Consider the following 21,227-nt stretch of genomic DNA (forward strand, 5'->3'; position numbering starts at 1 on the left):
CAGAGAGAAAAGAGTTAATGTTTCAAATCAATAATAATTCTTCATCCACCATCTTCTTCCTATTTCTTTTTCTCTTATTCTCAGCTCTCTGAGGGTGGTGAAGGACTCTCGCTGATGAGGTTACAGAGACAGAACAGCAACACTGCTTACATTGTCCCTTGTGTAAAGCATCCAGAACTCGTGGAACCTTTCAGACAGTGGACACTTTAATCAGGGCACGAGTCACAGGAAAGCAACACAGCATACTTGCACCCCATGGAAATGGCACGTTCATTCCATTGACCCTGGAATATCGGGCTTGACTGACAATGACCAGGAGAAGTATGACTATGACCAGTCCAAAATTGAGTCTCAGTCCAACAGTCAGCTGTGGCAGGGCACACCTCCTATAATGCACTACAAAACACAAAGTCAGGCAGCATTGCTGATAACAGCACATCCCCTCCCGGTGAGTTTAACACATTCCATGCACATTATGAACAGAAGTGTCACCACCCACCCTGATAGTTTCCAGTGCACCCGAATCTAAATACACCATTGCAGATGTAACATCAGTCTTCTGGAGGGTGAATCCATGAAAGCATCCAGCCCAGATGTTGTCCCTGGCTGTGTCCTTAGATCCTGTGCAGAACAATTGGCAGGGGTATTTACAGACATTTAACTTCTCTCTGCTTTAGATTATGGTTCCCTCCTGTCTTAAGAAGACCAATATTATCACCAATAGCCTGTTCTAAACCAGCCACATTGACGTTACAGCCAAGAAAGCTCACCATAGCCTCTAGTTCCTTAGACATTCAGTGTGTCCCTCCCCATTGACCCTTACCAACTTGTATCAATACACCTTTGAAAGCATTCTGTCTGGATGCACAATAGTTTGGTATATGCAACTGCTCTTCACGTGATAAAAAGAAACTGCAGAGATTTGTGGACACAGCTCTGCACATTACAGGAAACAGCCTCACCTCTATGGACTCTGTCAATACTTCTCACTGCCTCAGTAAAACAGCCAATATAATCAAAGACCCCATCCACCCCAGACATTCTCTCTTCTCCCCTCTCCTATTGAGCAGAAGATACAAAAGTCTGAAAGCACGTACCACCAGGATCAAGGACAGCTTCTATCCCACTGTTATCAGACTCTTGAATGGACCTCATATGAAAAATGGATTCCAGAATCTAACATTATGATCTTGCGCTTTACCGTTTACCTGCGCTACACTTTTTTCAGTAGCTTTTACACTTTATTCTGCATTGATATTGTTTTACTTTATTCTAGCTCAATGCAATGTTTAATGATTTGGTCTGTGTGAACGATATGCAAGACAAGCTTTTCCCTATAACTTGGTACACGTGACAATAATAAACTAATACTAATATGAAGTAGCTACTCTTCCAGAACCCAAGGTGACTCCACTCCTCCTGGCTGGTGTGACAAATGTGTAAATCAGAAAAGTTGACCTATGACAGGATTGGTTGATCAGTGACCATGTGTCACTAAGTTTGGGAGGAATGCTGCTAGCTGTCAGAAAACAGGAAGGAAAGGAGGTTATTGTTGCTTAAATACAACCCGATACTGTGTGGAAACAGACCACTGTGTGTTATGAGCCAATGTAAGATATAAAAGAGTGATCATAACGTATCTGGAAAGGCCATGATACTTCTTCCTGCTCTATATTTCTTGGACTGTCCATGACCTAGTAGCAATAAAAGATCTCTCTCCTGTGGTGTATCTCCTCCAAGAGAATAAAGGTTTCTAACCATAGTCTCTCTCTTTCCCTATTTCTCATTTACAAATGATGTGACCAAGTTACATACTGTACCATATTCCATCAGAGGTTTGCAAAAGTGCACGCCACTATCCACATCAGAAAATATATGAAAACAAAAGCACCTCTACTGTTACATTATCGTAATCCGTTAGTAAGCTACAAAATCAATGCTCAGGCAAAACACAAGAGTTATAAACACTCCTTCTTGAAAGTGAATGAATTGATTTTGCTCTCATTGCAACTCCATACTGGGAGTGAGGAATGAAAGATAATTCATTTCAGGAAAGAGAAACTAACTCCATAAATCATTACTGGATTTCTTTCTATAGGACAATAATCTATACATAACCAAACTGTAAAGATATAAATTTGTTACACTTGGCAGATATTGCATGGTAGATAAGAATCACTATTCTGTAATTATCAGGCTGCTTCAGTTTTTCCATTTTGATTCCAGGCATACTAGGCATTTTTTTATACCCAAGGGAAGAGCTAATCTTTCTGCAGATTACAAAAGAACATCTGTGGCCCACAGCAACATCTCCCAGCAAGAGTCAGCACCTTTGAGAGCCCAGGGAAAACCAAGCACTAAAAGTTGACTGTTTCTGCAACTCAAACTGAATGTTCTACATCGATTGAGCTGCTGATCCAAAGTCCTGTCTGTAACTGCAGAATGCAGCTGCCATCGGTCTCAATTAGTTGCACAATGAAGCATGTACAAGGGCAGATTGATTGGAGCAGTGTAGCAGTGAATCCTTTCAATCCCACTAGAAATTAAATCTCTGTCCAGGAGGCAGCCACTCCAAGTAATTTATTTCAGCTGTAGTCTCTGCTTCCCAATGTAGAAAAGGATTGACACTGAGTCAGTAAAATAAACTCCCAAAAAGTGGTCTGATTATAACCATTTGAATTTCTTTTCTGGATGTCTGTTTTAGCCATGAAAAACTAAATTAGATTGGTTAGGACATACCCTGTGTGTACAAAACTGTACACAATTCTCATTGTTATTCAATGAATTTTATCCATAGGACAAGCTTTAGTTTAGCTGGGATGTCAACTGACATTAAACCCTGTTAACAACTAGTTGTGGTACTGAAGATTTTTATGGAGTTGCAGTCTTATACAGAGATAACCACTTTAATAGAAACAAAGAAAATGATAAGTATAAAAAAAATGCTAATGCTGAATATCAATCACAGCAACTTGCATTTCCCTCTCCCTTCAATGTACAATACTATTTCTCCAGTTGCTGACATGACTGGTTAGCCTTTACTCCTTGCAGAACAGTGCTTTATATTTGGATATTACTGAACATTTTCTTCCAATTCAAATCCTTTTTAAATTTAAGAAGAAATTCCCATCAAATTCTTTCAAAGTTGTGAATGTACCATGATATTTTTTTCAAGCTTTTGATCATAGCCATCTATTTCCTCATTCCAGGTTCAATTTTGTAAATTTACACTGCACCAGCTGGATGGTTCAATTATCATTTCTATTAGGAAGTCTGTATACAGAGTATAGATTGGTTAAAAGTGAATGATGTCCATTGATGCAGACAGCAAACTCGATTTCCACTGGGAACCCTGAGAAAGAAATTCCGAAGCAAAAATTAGTCTGTGGTGCAGACAGTGTCTCCTATCTTCACCTGACCTGCATTAAATAATAAAGGCTTCTTTTGCTTAGGCAGTCCTGGGAATTAAGGATGAAATGAAGCTCTGTGAATTCTAAGGTAGCTGATGAGGGAGGTGCTTGACTGAGTACATGTGTGCTAGTATGACTGTAAAAGCTACATGTGTTACATATATTCAACCAGTTCCAACTTGTACTTCCAAGTTTCACCCTACAATAAAATGCATATATAACACAAATATAATGGTAAATTACTCTACCTTTACCAATGTCCTAGACATAGTATGGAAACACTGTAATACAATCAGTTTCTTTCTGGTTTAGTAATAGGGAAGAAAGCTCATTAATCCAAAGGCTCATTTTAATTGACAATCATTACTGTTCATTAACTGGGCAGAGAGAAGAACAGTTTTGATTGCATTTAACATTCACAGAGTAAAATTAAACAAACCTCTAAAACTGTACTACTTACCAACATTTGTTTCCAAAATTGTAGGAGCCTGCAACATATTTGGCCCACCATATCCATGCGGGCAAAAATTTGCTATTTGTACACCTCAACTCAGGTTCTCAACTTTCTTTAACCAAAGGTATTTTTTTCCCCTGCAACCATCCTGAATCCTTCTGCTTATATCCCATAAATCACTTCTCTGGAGTAACTTATAATATCCTGTAGTTTTGCAGTTCCAGCGTGATCTTCCTGCTCTTATATTCTTTGCTTTGGTGAATAAAGGAAAACAGCCCCATTTGAATTTAACCAGCATAGATCAGTGATGGGCACTCCAGCATACCTCTGCCATTTGCATTATCCTCTCATTTATTGTGATTTCACTTGGCTCGTTTTCCCTCCTTGTATCCATAATCTCGTACTTCTCCATGGTGAGTTCCATGTGCCATGTGTTTGCCCACTAGTCCAGCCTGTGTAAAGGTCACTTCCCCACTGTCAACCACATGGGTATGTTTTGTATCAGATCACCAGGATCAAATCAATGGAATCCTCAGGCCATTCCTACTCCTTTGTTTTCTCTCACCATCAGCTTCACCCTCCAAGCCACCCCTCATTCATCTTGCCCTCTAGGTTCCAAGAAGGTTCACCCTGACTTTCCAACTGCAACTGACAACAAATTCAGCGATAAAGTATCACTATTGTCAGGGAGATCCTGCTTCAGGTAAATTAGTTGCTGTTTTTAACTGCACAACAGTCATTGCAATTCAAAGTAATCCACCAAAAGTAGAGTCTGCGAAAATCTGACAAAAAAAGCAGAAATATGATAAAATCAAGTAATGATAGCTAATGTTAAGTGTAAAATACTGGGAGTGAAGGGAGAAAATTTGTAAAAAATTAGAGAGAACAACTGGAAAACGAACATTTAAGATTAGTGGTTTGCCAGATGTAGTATTAGAAGGAAACGCGTACTGATCAGAACTCTCAGCAGCAGTACTGGAGAGAGAAGACTATGTTTCTGCTGTTAACCAGATTAAAAAGCAATATGCAATTGAAGCTGAATGTGAAAGAGGGACCGAAAGGGGGGAGGGAGGGGGAATGAATGAATATGTGGAGCTGTTTATTTACTAAAACACTCAAGTTTAAAATTAAAAAGTTTTCTTCATATTTATTGTACCTGTCACTGTTTCAAGGTGTACAATGCTAATTCTGAACGTATCAGGAATTAGGAGTAAAATCAGTCAGTAAATTCAGGAACACTTTCCAGCTTTCTCCATGATAATCTCATGTTGCAAGTACGTGGTGGACCACCAGTGGCAGCTACACAGTGGTATATTTGAAAGAACATTGGGGAAGGATAGGGTTGAGGAGTGAAAATAGGGGAATAGGGAAGTCTTACTATTAACTCAGGAACTTGGAAATGTCATGATATCCAGTCAAATATACAAAAGAAAATTTCATGCCATTTACATCCTCCCACCTTCACTCACATCAGATCTGTACATTAGTTTAGTCAGCCATTTGATTATTAATTTAATTAATTTGACACAGCATTCAAGGGTCTATTCTTGTGCTGTACTATTCTATGTTCTATGTAACTGTCCAGAGCAGATGTATCAAGCTCCGCTCGGAGACCTTGGCACAGATCAACACATACACTACAGTGACTGTTACTTCCTCTAAAGTTGAAGGGATGGGTCATAGGTAAGACCATAAACCCCTCCTGCATTCTAAGCAGCAGGTCAAGAATGAACATGGTGATACAGGATCTGCATGTACCTCAGTAAATAAACCTCACAGCACCTTCTGCTCTGTCACAGCAGGGACTTTAGCCAACACCAAATCGCTACAGGACCAACATGCAAGTACCAAAAATGTGCTTGTCACTGGAGAGAAACAGGACTTTGGCAGGTGGAAACAGAAGAGAAAGAAACTCTTCCACTGTTGAACCAGCACTCTTGTGCTGGACACAAGGTGAAACAAGACTAGAGGCAGCAAATCATTGATTGCTTTTTTTTCATTATCTCTCACCAGGAATGGCTCTGTAGTGCCACCACCAACTGAATCCTGAAGCACACGGTTGCCAAACATGGTCTGTAGAGGGTGAAGAATAAGCCAATAGTGAGAACTTCATCTCACCAACCTAGTCTGTTACAGAACTCTCCTGTCCATAGTACTAATGGCAGGAGCTGACCACAGCTTGTTTTTTATAGAAAAGAATTAATATTTTTCACACATAGTCGCATCATGTTAACTGCAATGGTTTCAGAATCAACCTAGCAGCTCAAGGTGCTATAAGCTGCCAGCAGTGTTTCTGTTTGTGGCATTTGGCATTTAGAGTTTAGTATGGCAGCCCACCAACTAAATCAGAAAACAGTAGCAGCTGTAACAGTACTTCCATGCACAGGGATTCACATCTGTGTGGACAGTTGGAGAGTATATTCTAGGTCCAGTAAATAGATAGTTGGACACTACATATAAAATTAACCATGATCTTAGTGAATGCCAGAACAAAATCGGGAATCTAAATGGCAGCTGATTGGAGGCCGTGCAATTTTGATAAGGACTGCTCTCTAGATTGGTTTCCAAACATCACCATCTTCAACTCTCACCAATGACCTTCCCTCCATCTTCACAACATAAGTTGCAATGTTTGCTGTTGATTGCATAATTCAGTTCAATTGCATCCTCAGGGAGTAAAGCAGTCTGTGCCAGCAGATAGCAAGCCTTGAGCAACATTTTAACTTGAGTTTAATACTTTCTCCACCAATAGTGTAAATATCACTATTCAATTGAATCACAGCTTTGCTGCCACTGAAACTCCAATGTCAGCATTTTGATGGGGCAGGAAGTTATTCACTAGAAAGCCCACCAGTCAGGGGAGGAGGATTCCACAAATGACATGTGTTCTGATTCTCCACCATTCAAAGCACAAGAGGGTAATGGACTCTCTACTTAAAACCAGGACTAAAGAACCTGCTTAACTGAAAGCAGTTTATACGACTAGATCCTCTTGTATGATAAGGTGGTCTCTTGGCTTCACAATCTACCTCATTACAATCTTGCACTTTATCGTTTACCTGCACTGCACATTTTTGGTAGCTTTTACACTTCATTCTGCATTGTTATTGTTTTACTTTATTCTGGCTCAATGCACTGTGTAGTGATTTAATTTGTATAAACAATATGAAAGACAAGCCACAAACCAACAGGTTCTGGAACAGTTATCGCCCCTCAGGCTCTTGAACCAAAGGTGATAATTTCAATCACCCCAACACTGAACTATTCCCTTAGGCTATGGACTTACTTTCAAGGACTCTTCATTTCATGTTCTCAATATTTATTGCTTATTTATTTATTATTTATTTTGTCCATTTTATGTTTTCATAGTTTGTTGTCTTTTGCACAATGGCGGTTTGCCTGTTGTGTGCAGTTTTTCATTGATTCTATTGTGTTTCTTTATATATAGGCATCCATTAGTCTTGCGAGACCATGGATCTGCGCCTGGAAAGTCTTCACTCTCCAGGGCGCAGGTCTGGGCAAGGTTGTATGGAAGACCAACAGTTGCCCATGCTGCAAGTCTCCCCTCTCCATGACACCAATGTTGTCCAAGGGAAGGGCATTAGGACCCATACACCTTGGCACCAGTGTCATTGCAGAGCAATGTGTGATTAAGTGCCTTGCTCAAGGACACAACACGTCCCCTCGGCTGGGGCTCGAACTCACGACCTTCAGGTAGCTAGTCCAATGCCTTAACCACTTGGCCACGTGCCTACACGTTTCTTTATACTTAGTGTGAATGCCCACAAGAAAATGAATCTCAGGGTAGTGTATGGTGACATACATGTTTTTCAATGATAAATTTACTTTTCACTGTATTTTGGTACGTATGACAAGAATAAACCAATACCAAAATCAGTATATTCACTCCTTCCTCCACCGTTTATGAGATACACTGAATCACCTTGCCAAGGCACCATTGATACAATTGTCCAAACTCTACCTCTACCACTCAAGAGGACAAGGTCAGCAGACACACAGGAGCACCATGTGTGAGCTGCTCTGAGCCACTGTGCAATTTATTCACTACAACAGAAGGGTCACACTTAGTGCAAGAACAACAATCAAATCAATCTCTCATATCAAGGCCACAGTGAAAAGAAATAGGAGAACTTGGGTTGTTCAAATTTGTTAAACACATTTAGCACTGAAGTCTGAAGTTCAGCTGCTCTCATTTGCATGGAAAATGAGCTCCTTCAATTCTGCATTCATTGATTTCATTGGACTTAATGGAGAGTATAACTTCATACCCATTTCAACTTTCTGATTGGAATTAGTTAATGCAGAATCTGCCCTATCTCTGCCCTCCCCTGTGGTACTACACCACATGCAACTGCAAGGATATAGGGAACTATTTCACTGCTTGTTACATAAGAACAATCATTTGTTTATATTGCTGTACAAGGCTATATAATTTTACAAGCTATGCATAAATTCCTTGTCTTTGTGCCATCTTTCCCCCCAGATTTTATTATTATTCCTCAACTAGAATAATTGTTCAAACCCTGAGAATAGGAAACAGCTGAGAAACATTGAAAATGATAAATGAACAGGAGAGTGAGTAATGCAAGGAAAGGAATGACCTCACCGCTGGTACTCGGCCTCTCAAGGTATATAAACGGTGATTTGGCTCCTAAACACCATGAAGATGGCAATCCAATGTGCAACAATGACCACATGTTGAATCACACAGCAAAGTCATTCAGGCCATTATGCCATGTCAGCACTCCAATAGCATGATCCCATTAATCCCCACAGACTTTCCAGCTCTTCCTTTTCAAACACCCACTTTAAATATCAGCCAAGCTCATGAAAAAAATGCACTTCAGAATTCAGAATTCCATATCTACGCTAAACATCTATCCAGCTTCTTCAGTTTTCACCTTAAAATTACTCTTCACACAGCCCCGTTCATTTCCTATCAGAATTGATTACTGGAAAACCTATCATTGTACTAATTCCCTTTGCTAAATCCAACTTCAAATGCCCGTTGCACATGAAGAAACAATCAAGCGCCTAGTGCTGAAGTTGATCTCAATTTGTCCCTGGAGTGGTGGTAGCACCATAGATTCTCCACATTGTGATTACACTGTATCTACGCTGGAGTAATCCAACAGCAACCTCGCCGGGCAGCTCTGTCCTTAGTTCTACATTTAAATTATTCTTCCCTTAAGGGAGGAAACTGACTCTGCCTCATCTATTCCATGTGGCAAATCATTCTTTTCAGCTCACGTATAGAAACTTCCTCTGTGCTCTCAAGTCATTACTTCAATAATTTCAAACTGATACTCTCATGTGTCTGTTTTCATTACCAGTCAGTATGAAAGTCAACTTTTGCTTTTATAACTCATTGCGAGACTTACAAGAAACACTTTCTACAGCTGTATGCTTTTGTACAATGAGTCAGCAGTTGGTCAATTAACAATTGAAATATTTATTGCAAGGTGCTGACCACAAAATTGTTTAGTGCCTTCAAATCTGCGATTTACTCATGATTAATTATTTTAAAATTACAAGATTAGTAGTGAAAAAGCATGGTAATCATGGTCTTAAGCTCAGAACTCATTTCTATTCTTTAGTACCAAATAGCTTGTACTCTTTTTGCATTCTAGTTCATTAGATTTCTTCTAATCCATTAGACTGCAGAATATTGCATGGTGTTGTCAGGTTCCATCATAATCCCAAATTATTGAAACTTGCCTTACTTTAATCTTGCTTTCAGATGTGGAGCAATGCTCTCCTTGTCAATCTGAATTTTGAACCTAACTACATCATGTTGGCTACTTTCCCAGCTGTCCTTATCAGATCCAAAATGGACCTTCTGAATTACTTGCAACACACAAAAAATGCTGGAGGAACTCAGCAAGCCAGGTAGCATCAATGTAAAAAAGTACAGTCGACATTTTGGGCCGAGACCCTTCGACTACACTCTTTTCCATAGATGCTGCCTGGCCTGCTGAGTTCCTCCTGCATTTTGTGTGTGTTGCTCGGATTTCCAGCTCTACAGATTTTGTCTTGCTTCTCTGGCCTTAAAGGTACAGGAGACTCACATACACTGTTTAGAATTGAGCAATGGGGTTGGAGATGAGCTACAATAAAACAATCTGATCCTCTCCTGAAAGTGCAAACTCTACATCCACTGCACATCCATTAAGTGGTGAATATTTAAAAGTGCTCCACCAGAGGTTAAAACTGGAGTGTAGAGCAATGTCTACTGAAGCAAGTGATAGGGCAAGTGCACAATTTGTTACTGGCACCTACTCTTTTGATCTGACTGTAGTCATGATCATCAATAATCCTTTTTAACAGCAAAGTTTTGTGTTTTTAAGAGACTCTTGGACAGGTATATGGAGCTCAGAAAAATAGAGGGCTATGGGTAACCCTAGGTAATTTCTCAGGTAAGGACATGTTCGGCACAGCTTTGTGGGCTGAAGGGCCTGTAGTGTGCTGTAGGTTTTCTATGTTTTCTAAGTCAAATTAGTGCAAGATAATCCTCCAGAGATATTATGTTTCATAGAATCAATCAATCAACCAACAGAATCAACAAATTCATTCGTAAGGCCAGTGATGTTGTAGGGATGGAACTGGACTCTCTGACAGTGGTGTCTGAAAAGAGGATGCTGTCCAAGTTGCATGCCATCTTGGACAATGTCTCCCAGCCACTACATAACGTACTGGTTAGGGACAGGAGTACATTCGGCCAGAGACTCATTCCACCGAGATGCAACACAGCGTCATAGGAAGTCATTCCTGCCTGTGGCCATCAAACTTTACAACTCCTCCCTTGGAGAGTCAGACACCCTGAGCCAATAGGATGGTCCTGGACTTATTTCCTGGCATAATTTACATATTACTATTTAACTATTTATGGTTTTATTACTATTTATTATTTATGGTGCAACTGTAACAAAAACCAATTTCCCCCGGGGTCAATAAAGTATGACTATGACTATGACTAGAACCACAGAACATTACAGCACAGAAAGAGGCCTTTTGGCCCTTCTTGGCTGTGCCGAACCATTTTTCTGCCTAATCCCACTGACCTGCACCTGGACCATATCCCTCCATACACCTCTCGTCCATGTACCTGTTCAAGTTTTTCTTAAATGTTAGAAGTGAGCCCACATTTACCACTTCATCTGGCAACTCATTCCACACTCCCACCACTCTGTGTGAAGAAGCCCCCCCCAATGTTCCCTTTAAACTTTTCCCCCTTCACCCTTAACCCATGTCCTCTAGTTTTTTTTCTCCCCTTGCCTCAGTGGAAAAAGCCTGCTTGCATTCACTCTATCTATACTCATCATAATTTTATATACCTCTATCAAATCTCCCCTCATTCTTCTACGTTCCAGGGAATAAAGTCCTAACCTATTCAACCTTTCTCTGTAACTCAGTTTCTCAAGTCCCGGCAACATCCTTGTAAACCTTCTCTGCACTCTTTCCACCTTAATAATATCCTTCCTATAATTTGGTGACAAAAACTGCACACAATAAAAGATTCTTGCCTCTTTTTTCTCTGTTTGGGGAGGGAATTTATGCATCTTGCCAATGTCCAGGAGCAGTCTGTACAAAGTTGACACTTCACATTTATGAATATACTGAACACTTTGTCACACACATATTGCAACTGAAGTAGATATGTTAGGTTTAACTAACTTTTGATAATTGTCTAAAGTGGCTGATACTGGATCTTTAGGGCACAAAGTGGTAGGGTTTGGATAAAAACAAAGCATCACTATGGTAAATGATGTAAGCAGAGTCCCAAGTACAGAAACAATTCACAAAACACTTCAATTCCAATAAATTCACAATTTGAGCACTGGCTTCAAACACAATTGTTACAGCCCATAAACTCACCCCCATTCATGACATCTTTACAGTTTCTCTTGACCTATTTCCTTTCCAAAATCTGTTCTCTGCTTTAGCTCTGGGCTTGTGCTCTCCTGTACTGTACTACGGCCATATGAAACACCCTGATACAAGCAGCAGATAGCTCCACAAGGTTGCTCATCCCTAGAGCCTTGAGATTGCATGATTCAACAACAATGTGAGGAGCTGGAGTCTGATGCAGTGCCAGCCATTTTAGATTTTGTCCATACAGTAGTTAACACTTGGAAACTTACATCAATAGCAAATTAGAAATATACCCCTAGCAGGTATTAAGCTCCATTTCTTTGTGCCGTGATACAAACAAAATAATGCAACATTTTAGTATTTTGAATCCATTTCATTCAGAATCAGAATCAGGTTTATTATCACTGGCATGTATCGCGAAATTTGTTAACTTCATTTGACATGAGAAAAATAAGGGAATGCTTGAGAGATAATCTTGTTCAAACACAAAAGCAGACCCACTTTAACATCTGGTTGGTCCTGTACAAACAAGAAAGCAACACCTTTAGTTTTTCACTCCAAGGCAAAGCAAATTCCTCAGATTATATAAATCTATGGAACTTTCTGCAGATTTAACAGTGGAGGAGGTTATGTTCTCATAACACAGGAGGGGAACTGCATAAAAGGTTTATAAATTTTAGTGAATCACAAGTCTACATCAGAATGGTGGAGATGCAGGACCTAATTCAACAAAGACCTAATTCTTCAAGCTCACCCAAATGGTGCTCCCAATGTGAAGCTGAACAGTGTGACTGCAGGAAACTCCCCTGTAACACTGATGGGTTGTAGGAATCCTGGATAATTCCTCTGCCCTTCCTGGAAATACTGTAGCAACATCACCCCATATAACAACAGGATTAGCCAAGTACAAAAACCCTAGCAACACACACACAAAACGCTTTGAGGAACTCAGCAGACCAGGTAGCATTTATGCAAAAGTGTACAGCTGACATTTCGGGCCGAGAACCTTCATCAGGACTGGAAAAAAAGGTAAGTGGAGGTGGCACTACTGGAAGTTCAAGAAATTAATGTTCATGCCATGAGGTTGGAGGCTACACAGACTTATTAAGGTGCTGCTCTTACAACCTGAGCATGGCCTTGTCACGACGATAGACTGACACATTGGAACAGGGTGGCCACTGGTAGATCCTGCTTTTTCTGGTGGATGGAGCATAGGCGCTCAGCGAAGTGGTCTCCCAATCTGCATCAGGTCTTGCCGATATACAGGAGGCCATGCTGGGAGAACCCGATACAGCAGGTGACCCCAACAGACTCACAACTAAAGTGTCGCCTCACCTGGGAGGACTGAATGGTAGTGAGGGAGGAGGTGTAGGGGCAGGTATAGCACTTGTTCTGCTTGCAAGGGTAAGTGCCAGGAGGGGGATCAGTGGGGAAGAATAAATGGACAAGGGAGTCACATAGTGAGCGATCCTTGCAGAAAGTGGGAAGGAGGAAAGATATGTTTGGTGGTGGGATCCCGCCGGAGATGGCAGAGGTTACAGAGAATTACCCTACAAAAGTCCAAGATCCTTCTCAACCACAAGAGTGTAAATTTGTATTCGTGCTCTGGGGACACCAGAAAAGTATTTTATATAAACAGAAATTAAAATGTCGTATGTTGCTGAGTTATGATGTAGCAGTCTAGATAAGAACCGCAGCCTACTTTGAACCAGTAAATGATCACACCTATATCTTGAAGCATATTCAGCTGATCCTGAGGGCTCAGCAGCAGCAATGGTTTCATTCATTGAATAAGGCGATGATTTTGCGGCAATGCCTCAAAAAGCGGCATCCATTAAGGACCACTATCACTGAGGACATGCCCTCTTCTCATTGCTTCCATTACAGGAACCTGAAGACACACATTGTTTCAAGAGCAGCTTCTTCCTCTCTGAGTGGGCAATGAACCCACAGACACTACCTCCCTATTTTTCTTATTTTGCTCTCTTTTTACACTACTTATTTAACAGATATACTTACTTTTTAATATTTTTTATTTATTCATCTATGGAATGTGGGCATTGCCAGCTGAGCCAGCATTTATTGCCCATCCCTAGTTGCCCTTGAGAAGGTGGTGATGAGCTGCCTTCTTGAACTGCTGCAGTCCCTGAGGTGTAGGTACATCCGCAGTGCTGCTATAGAGCGAATTTCATGATTTTGACCCAGCGACAATGAAGAAATGGCGATATATTTCCAAGTCAGGATGGTGACTTGGAGGGGGATTTCCAAGTAGTGGTGTTCCCATGTATCTGCTGTTCTTGTCCTTCTAGATGGTAGTGGTTGTGGGCCTTAGGAACTTTGGTGCATTGTTGCAATGCATCTTGTAGATAGTACACACTACTACAACTGATCGTCGATGGTGGAGGGACTGGATGCTTGTGGAAGGGGTACCAATCAAGTGGGCTGCCTTGTACTGGATGGTGTCAAGCTTCTTCAGTGTTGAGGGAGCTGCACTCATCCAGGCGAGTGGTGAGTATTCCATTACACTCCTGATCTCAGCCTTGTAGTTGGTGGACAGGCTTTGGGGAGTCAGGCGGTGAACTACACACCGCAGGATTCCTAACTTTTGACCTGCTCTGGTAGCCACTGTGTTTAGATGACTAGACCAGTTCGGTTTCCTGTCAATGGTAACGCCCACGATGTTGACAGAAGGGGATTCAGTGATGGTGATGCCACTGAATATCAAGGGATAATGGTTAGAGCCTCTCTTGGTGGAGATGTAATTTATGTTTTTTTATTATTATTATTATGTATTGCAATGTACTGGTGCTGCAAAACAACAAATTTTACAACATACAGTATGCCACTGATATTAAACCAGTTTCAGATTCATTGTGTCCTGAGTAACTCTGGCAAATCTGCAGAGTTCCCAGAGGTGCCTGGTGCAAATGACATTGAAGAAGGAACCAAGGAGGGCTTGGAAATAATACTTTATAAAACACCCATATCTGTAACTTCATCCCTCCCCACAGAAACTATTCTCTTCTGCCCCTCATGATAAATCCTGCCATGCACTGGAATCTTCCCAGCCCAGAGATACTGTAGAGAAATTTCCCATCAGTCATCAATACTCAGCAAGTGCAATGTATCAGCTAACAGTTGTATTCATTTCCACAGAAAACAACAAATATGTACTCTTTTTTAGACAGTTGTAAAAACACCAATAATTCCATTATATTTTAAATATATTCACAGTTTAAATACAAGTGAGAAAAGGAAAATACATGAGCTATTAAACAAAATTGAATCTTTTTTTTTGTACTTGCCAAACAGCATAAAAATGACCCACTCCTGACTCCCAAGTACTTGGGGTCTTCTCTGAGTGGTGGCCATTATGAAGGGATCACATTAGCCAAAGATAAGAGGGACTGTCTTTAACTACGTTTAACCTGGATTCTCTCAAATCCCTGAATTTAAGATAATTTGCCATGTAAATTAGCAAGTGTGTGCTCGAGGGAACATCTGACAGGAATTATAAAAATATTACATTCCATGGCGATGAGAAAAATGAAAGCCAAGAGATAGTAAAAAGTTGCTGAAAATGGACCAGATAAAGAAAAATCAGAGATAATCAAATCCAGGAACAAATTACACTTACCCTGCAGGAAACTGAAGAAGACACATGGGACAGCTCTCCAGGTCCAATCCTCCTTCCACATGCCCATCAGACCTCCCTATAGTGACAGCATCTTTGTGATTCATCATGTTAGTGGCACAAAGCCTATTCTCAGGGAAAGAATGGCCTTGCCATTCCCCAGTGATGATAATATCATCCTCCTCTTCTCCAACTACTGTCCCTCCTACAGGCATTTTGTGTTGCTTCGTCTTTCCTTTACTGGGCCTCACAGTGAATGGTGTTGGCTGCACTGGTTCTGGATTAATTTTCTGAAGAGACATGGCAGGACTAGGAGGAGCATTGTCTGCTTGATGTCCCACATCCACTGGATAAACGTCCTGTTTCCTCCCAGCTTGCTCTGCAGAGAATCTCACTGGATCAGCTTCAATGGCCTTTACATTTTCCAGGTAGTTCTTTGACTGTATGTTATGATTCTTCTTTGTAAAATTGAGATACTTTGCTGCCTCTACACCTTTGTCTTGTGCTGTTTCTGAAAGAGGAGGTTGAGATCTGTCTATACACAGCTCGGTGGAATTCGTCCATTCTCCCTTGTTGGCAGCAATACCCCGATGACTGAAGAGTGAATCAGATCTGCTTCTTTTTTCCAGAGCCACTGCAGGGGGAAACGGTGTCCACATAAAACTCTCATCACCCACTGAAATGGCTTCAGTGGCAATGGATTCAACACACTTGGGAATCTGCCATTAAAGAATGTTAAACACAGTTAAATGTCTGTAAAATGTATCAATGGAAAAGAAGTTAACGTAGGGTGGAGGGGGGGAAATACCCAACATGTATCTCCAAACAAGCCCATATCTATTACATTCCTTCTACTATTAGAGTTATACCCCTTCCTCATGTAATACTTCACTCCCTCTCACAGCTAGTTGTGAGAAACTCACTGGCTCCTGCAACTCACATTTTAAAAAAATCACCCGGATAGTTAGCCTTAGGAACATTGGTTTCATCTATGATGCACTCCCACCTGCCAAAGGTGCTGAAGATTGGCACACATTCACTCCACTGGTATGGGCACCCTGACAGGAAACAAGATGGAATGTGGAGTTATATTGCTTTACCACTGAACTGCTCTTACAAGTTAAGGAAAAACAAGTACATTGGCTAACCGTAGGAAACTTCGGCTGCTCTAACAGAACAGCTTCAATGTTTTTAATGTCATTTTTTTAAACAGATGTGTGCTGATTTATCAAATAAAACACACAGAGTAAAGGCTTGAATATTCATAATTTGCACATATCCTGAATTTGATATTAATCCCTGCTGGTTACCAGAAACTTAACTCGACCAGCTAAACAAATATTGTGGTTACAAGAGCAAGTTAGAGGCGATTGTGTCATCCCTGATCGCTCAAAGACTTTCCACTGGCCAAATGGGACAAGGCAGGAGAGTGATGAAAAACAACTTATTAGTTGCTGGAAAAAGCAACTGCTCAATTGGCTCTACATTCACCAGTCCAAATATTCAGTTTAATCTATTGCCACAGGTACAGAAGCATAAGGCTAGGCATTCCATAGAAAGATATTTGAAAAACAATGGTTCTGCTACTGTAGAGAATGCCTTTGCAGGGTGAAGCCAGGAGAATTGGGTTGATAGGGAAAATAAATCAGGCATGGTCAAAAGGTAGAGCAGATGATGGGCCAAATGGCATAATTCTGTTCCTACATTTTCTGATTTTTACTGGGTTTGAAGATGACTTGCTTCCCCTCCAGTACGGTCAGCCCAGAGGTGGATGACTCCTAGGGAGAGCCACAGATTTTGACTAAAGAAGTGTTAAGGCTTGGTTTTTGCACAATTGATCTCATTGGTACAACCATCAGGATCTGCAAAAGAACCTCGAGAGAGGGCCTCCACTTGCTATGTGTTGCTTCTCTGTTTCGTCCTTCATCTGCTTCTGCAGGCTTTCAGGAACTGGGCTGAGCCCTCACAATCACGAGGTTGTGGCCTGTGCAGGAAATGATAGACAAAGGATCCATTCTACTTCTGTTTATCTGCAGTTTGGTAGAAACCAGAATTTCAACTTGAGGAGCCTTTGGCAGTGTTTAACAGGACCTGTGGTTGCCAAGAGAACTGAGCTGCGGAAAAAGGGCCCCCAACATGATTCTTGAAATATGGATGGCAGTATGGACTACTCAAGACTAAATTACATTAAGAAAATTCTTCTCATGCTTATAAACCTGTTGTGCATATGTTTAAAGTCTAAGTCAATGTCATCATCATATGCACTAGTACATATACGCACAGGTGGAATGAAAAATGTATTTGCAGCAGTATCACAAGCACCTAACACTATGCACAAGGAAAACATAAATTATACAATCTTGACAAGAAAAAGAACACAATAAGAACAAAAACAAGACTAAGTCCATTTTAGTGCAAATTAATCTGAGTGGTCATAAAGCTACTAAACTGCAGTGGTGAGGATTTTGTTGATGATTCAAGAACCAAGTGGTGGAAGGGAAGTAGCTGTTCTTGAACCTGGTGGTGTGGGACTTCAGGTTTCTGTGCGTCCTGCCCAATGGTAGCTGCGAAAAGATGACATGACCTGGGTAGGAGGGATCTTTGGTGAACGAGGAGAGTAAATCAGGGAGACTTGGGTACGTATAAGAGCCCAAAGCATCCTTTATGCAGTCTGATGCTCCCTGATCTTATAGGAAGATGACAAACCTCAAAAGCCCACATACACTATCAGCTTAGTGGGTCCTCTTTAAAGAAGGGTGAAAGAAAACTCCTTTTCTGTAAGGAGGGGGCAACTCTGGCTTCCAAGGTACAATGGTGGATTGGATAATAGGACAAAATCAGTCACCACCACCTGAAACAGTCTAGAAGCTGAGAAGTTCAGTGTGACCATCATTTCTCCAGGCAGAAAGACACATTTACACAGCTTCAGATACATTGTTCCTTTGTAGAAATGGAGCTAGGACAGTGGCTCCCAGTTCTTTCTTTATGAGATATGAGTATTGTTGGAAGTCTATTTCTACTAACTCTCAAGCAGTGCAGCTCCTGAAGTGAGGTTTCCAGGAATAATCCCAACTTCCCCTCCCCCTGGGTATCTCTGCCATGTCATGCATCACATTTGGCGAGATCACCTTGAAATAACTCAGGGTAGAGGTAATGACTTACACCTCATCAGAGGTCACAGAAGCCATCTGCATCCTTTACTGTGAAAGTCTCAAACATCCATGTATCACAGTACAACTAAGTGAACAGTGGCCATGTGGCCTATGAAGAGTATTGCAGCTGTGAAGGGCTGTCATGGGTTCCCAAAAGTTACCCAAAATGTTTCTTAATCTGAAAAACATGATACATTTTCAGCTAGGGATGATATAAGAAGATTGACGTAATTCCTGTGTGTTGCATATACAATGTATTAGCTGCTTCCTAGAACCTGTACAAATGAACAGCTTCAAAGTTATATAACAAAAAAATCCAGTGGATTTAAACTAGATACGAGGGGGGAGGGGAACCACAGTGTAGGAACAGATGTAGGGAATGAGGAAGAAATAGAAAATAGTAAAGTTGTTTGCACCATTAGTGATAAACAGAGAGTAAGAGGTGGAAAATTTCTTAAATGCGTTTATTTTAATGCTAGGAACATTATAAGAAAGGTGGATGAGCTTAAAGCATGGATTGATACCTGGAAGTATGATGTGGTAGCTATTAGTGAAACATGGTTACAGGAGGGGTGTGATTGGCAACTAAACATTCCTGGATTTAATTGCTTCAGGTGTGATAGAATCGGAGGGATAAGAGGGGGAGGTGTTGCATTGCTTGTCAGAGAAAATATTACAGCAGTGCTCTGGCAGGATAGATTAGAGGGCTTGTCTAGGGAGGCTATTTGGGTGGAACTGAAGAATGGGAAAGGTGTAGTAACACTTATGGGGGTGTATTATAGACCACCAAATGGGGAGCGAGAATTGGAGGAGCAAATTTGTAAGGAGATAGCAGATTGTGGGAGATTTTAATTTTCCACACATAGACTGGGAAGCCCATACTGTAAAAGGGCTGGATGGTTTGTAGTTTGTAAAATGAGTGCAGGATAGTTTTTTGCAGCAATACATAGAGGTACCAACTAGAGTGTTGGATCTCCTGTTAGGGAATGAGATAGGTCGGGTGATGGAGGTTTGTGTTGGGGAGCACTTCGGGTCCAGTGATCACAATGCTATTAGTTTCAATATAATTATGGAGAAGGATAGGCCTGGACCCAGGGTTGAGATTTTTGATTGGAGAAAGGTTAACTTTGAGGAGATGCGAAAGGATTTAGAGGGAGTGGATTGGGACAATTTATTTTATAGGAAGAATGTAATAGAGAAATGAAGGTCATTTAAAAGTAATCTTTATGTTCCTGTTAGGTTGAAAGAAAGGTTAAAAGTTTGAGAAAGCCATGGTTTTCAAGGGATATTGGAAACTTCGTTCAGAAAAAGAGAGATATCTACAATGAATATAGGCAACATGGAGTAAATGAGGTGCTCGAGGAATATAAAGAATGTAAAAAGAATCTTAAGAAAGAAATTAGAAAAGCTAAAAGAAGATATGAGGTTGCTTTGGCAAGTAAGGTGAAAATAAATCCAAAGGGTTTCTACCGTTATATTAATAGCAAAAGGATAGTGAGGGATAAAATTGATCCCTTAGAGAATCAGAGTGGACAGCTATGTGTGGAGCCAAAAGAGATGGGGGAGATTCTGAACAATTTCTTTTCTTCAGTATTCACTAAGGAGAAGGATATTGAATTGTGTAAGATAAGGGAAACAGGTAGGGAAGTTAAGGAAACTATGATGATTAAAGAAGAGGAAGTACTGGAGCTTTTAAGGAATATAAAAGTGATAAGTCTCCAGGTCCTGACAGGATATTCCCTAGGACCTTCAGGGAAGTTAGTGTGGCTCTGACAGAAATATTTCAAATGTCATTAGAAACGGGGATCGTGCTGGAGGATTGGCGTATTGCTCATGTTGTTCCATTGTTTAAAAAGGGTTCTAAGAGTAAACCTAGCAATTATCGGCCTGTGAGCTTGGCGTCAGTGGTGGGTAAATTGATGGAAAGTATTCTTAGAGATGGTATATATAATTATCTGGATAGACAGGGTCTGATTAGGAACAGTCAACATGGATTTGTGCATGGAAGGTCATGTTTGACAAATCTTATTGAATTTTTTGAAGAGGTTACTAGGAAAAAGCGGTGGATGTTGTCTATATGGACTTCAGTAAGGCCTTTGACAAGGTTCCACACAGAAGGTTGGTCAGAAAGGTTCAATCATTAGGTATTAATATCGAAGTAGTAAAATGGATTCAGCAGTGGCTGGATGGCAGACGCCAGAGAGTGGTGGTGGATAACTGTTTGTCAGATTGGAGGCCGGTGACTAGTGCTGTGCCTCAGGGATTTGTACTGGATCCAATGTTACTTGTCATATACATTAATGATCTGGATGATGGGGTGGTAAATTGGATGAGTAAGTATGCAGATGATACTAAGATAGGTGGAGTTGTGGATAATGAAGTAGGTTTTCAAAGCTTGCAGAGAGATTTAGGGCAGTTAGAAGAGTGGGCTGAAAGATGGCAGATGGAGTTTAATGGTGATAAATGTGAGGTGCTACATTTTGGTAGGACTAATCAAAATAGGACATACATGGTCAATGGTAGGGCAAGGAAGAATGCAGTAGAACAAAGGGATCTAGGAATAATGGTGCATAGTTCCCTGAAGGTGGAATCTCATGTGGATAGGGTGCTAAAGAAAGCTTTTGGTATGCTGGCCTTTATAAATCAGAGCATTGAGTATAGGAGTTGGGATGTAATGTTGAAAT

The 21,227-nt window shown here is 40.8% G+C and overlaps 1 protein-coding gene across 4 annotated transcripts in view; it reads right to left on the reverse strand.

Moving 5' to 3' along the window:
- LOC140188457 (uncharacterized) overlaps positions 1 to 21,227 on the reverse strand; it is a 127,170-nt gene that overhangs the window by 97,600 nt on the left and 8,343 nt on the right. For all 4 annotated transcript variants that reach the window (XM_072244744.1, XM_072244745.1, XM_072244747.1 and 1 more), the window contains exon 3: positions 15,395 to 16,110. In XM_072244744.1, the coding sequence (XP_072100845.1) occupies positions 15,395 to 16,110 (716 nt within the window). The remainder of the gene's footprint in view (positions 1 to 15,394; positions 16,111 to 21,227) is intronic.

Source organism: Mobula birostris, chromosome 27, assembly GCF_030028105.1.
Source record: "Mobula birostris isolate sMobBir1 chromosome 27, sMobBir1.hap1, whole genome shotgun sequence".
NCBI lineage: Eukaryota > Metazoa > Chordata > Chondrichthyes > Myliobatiformes > Myliobatidae > Mobula > Mobula birostris.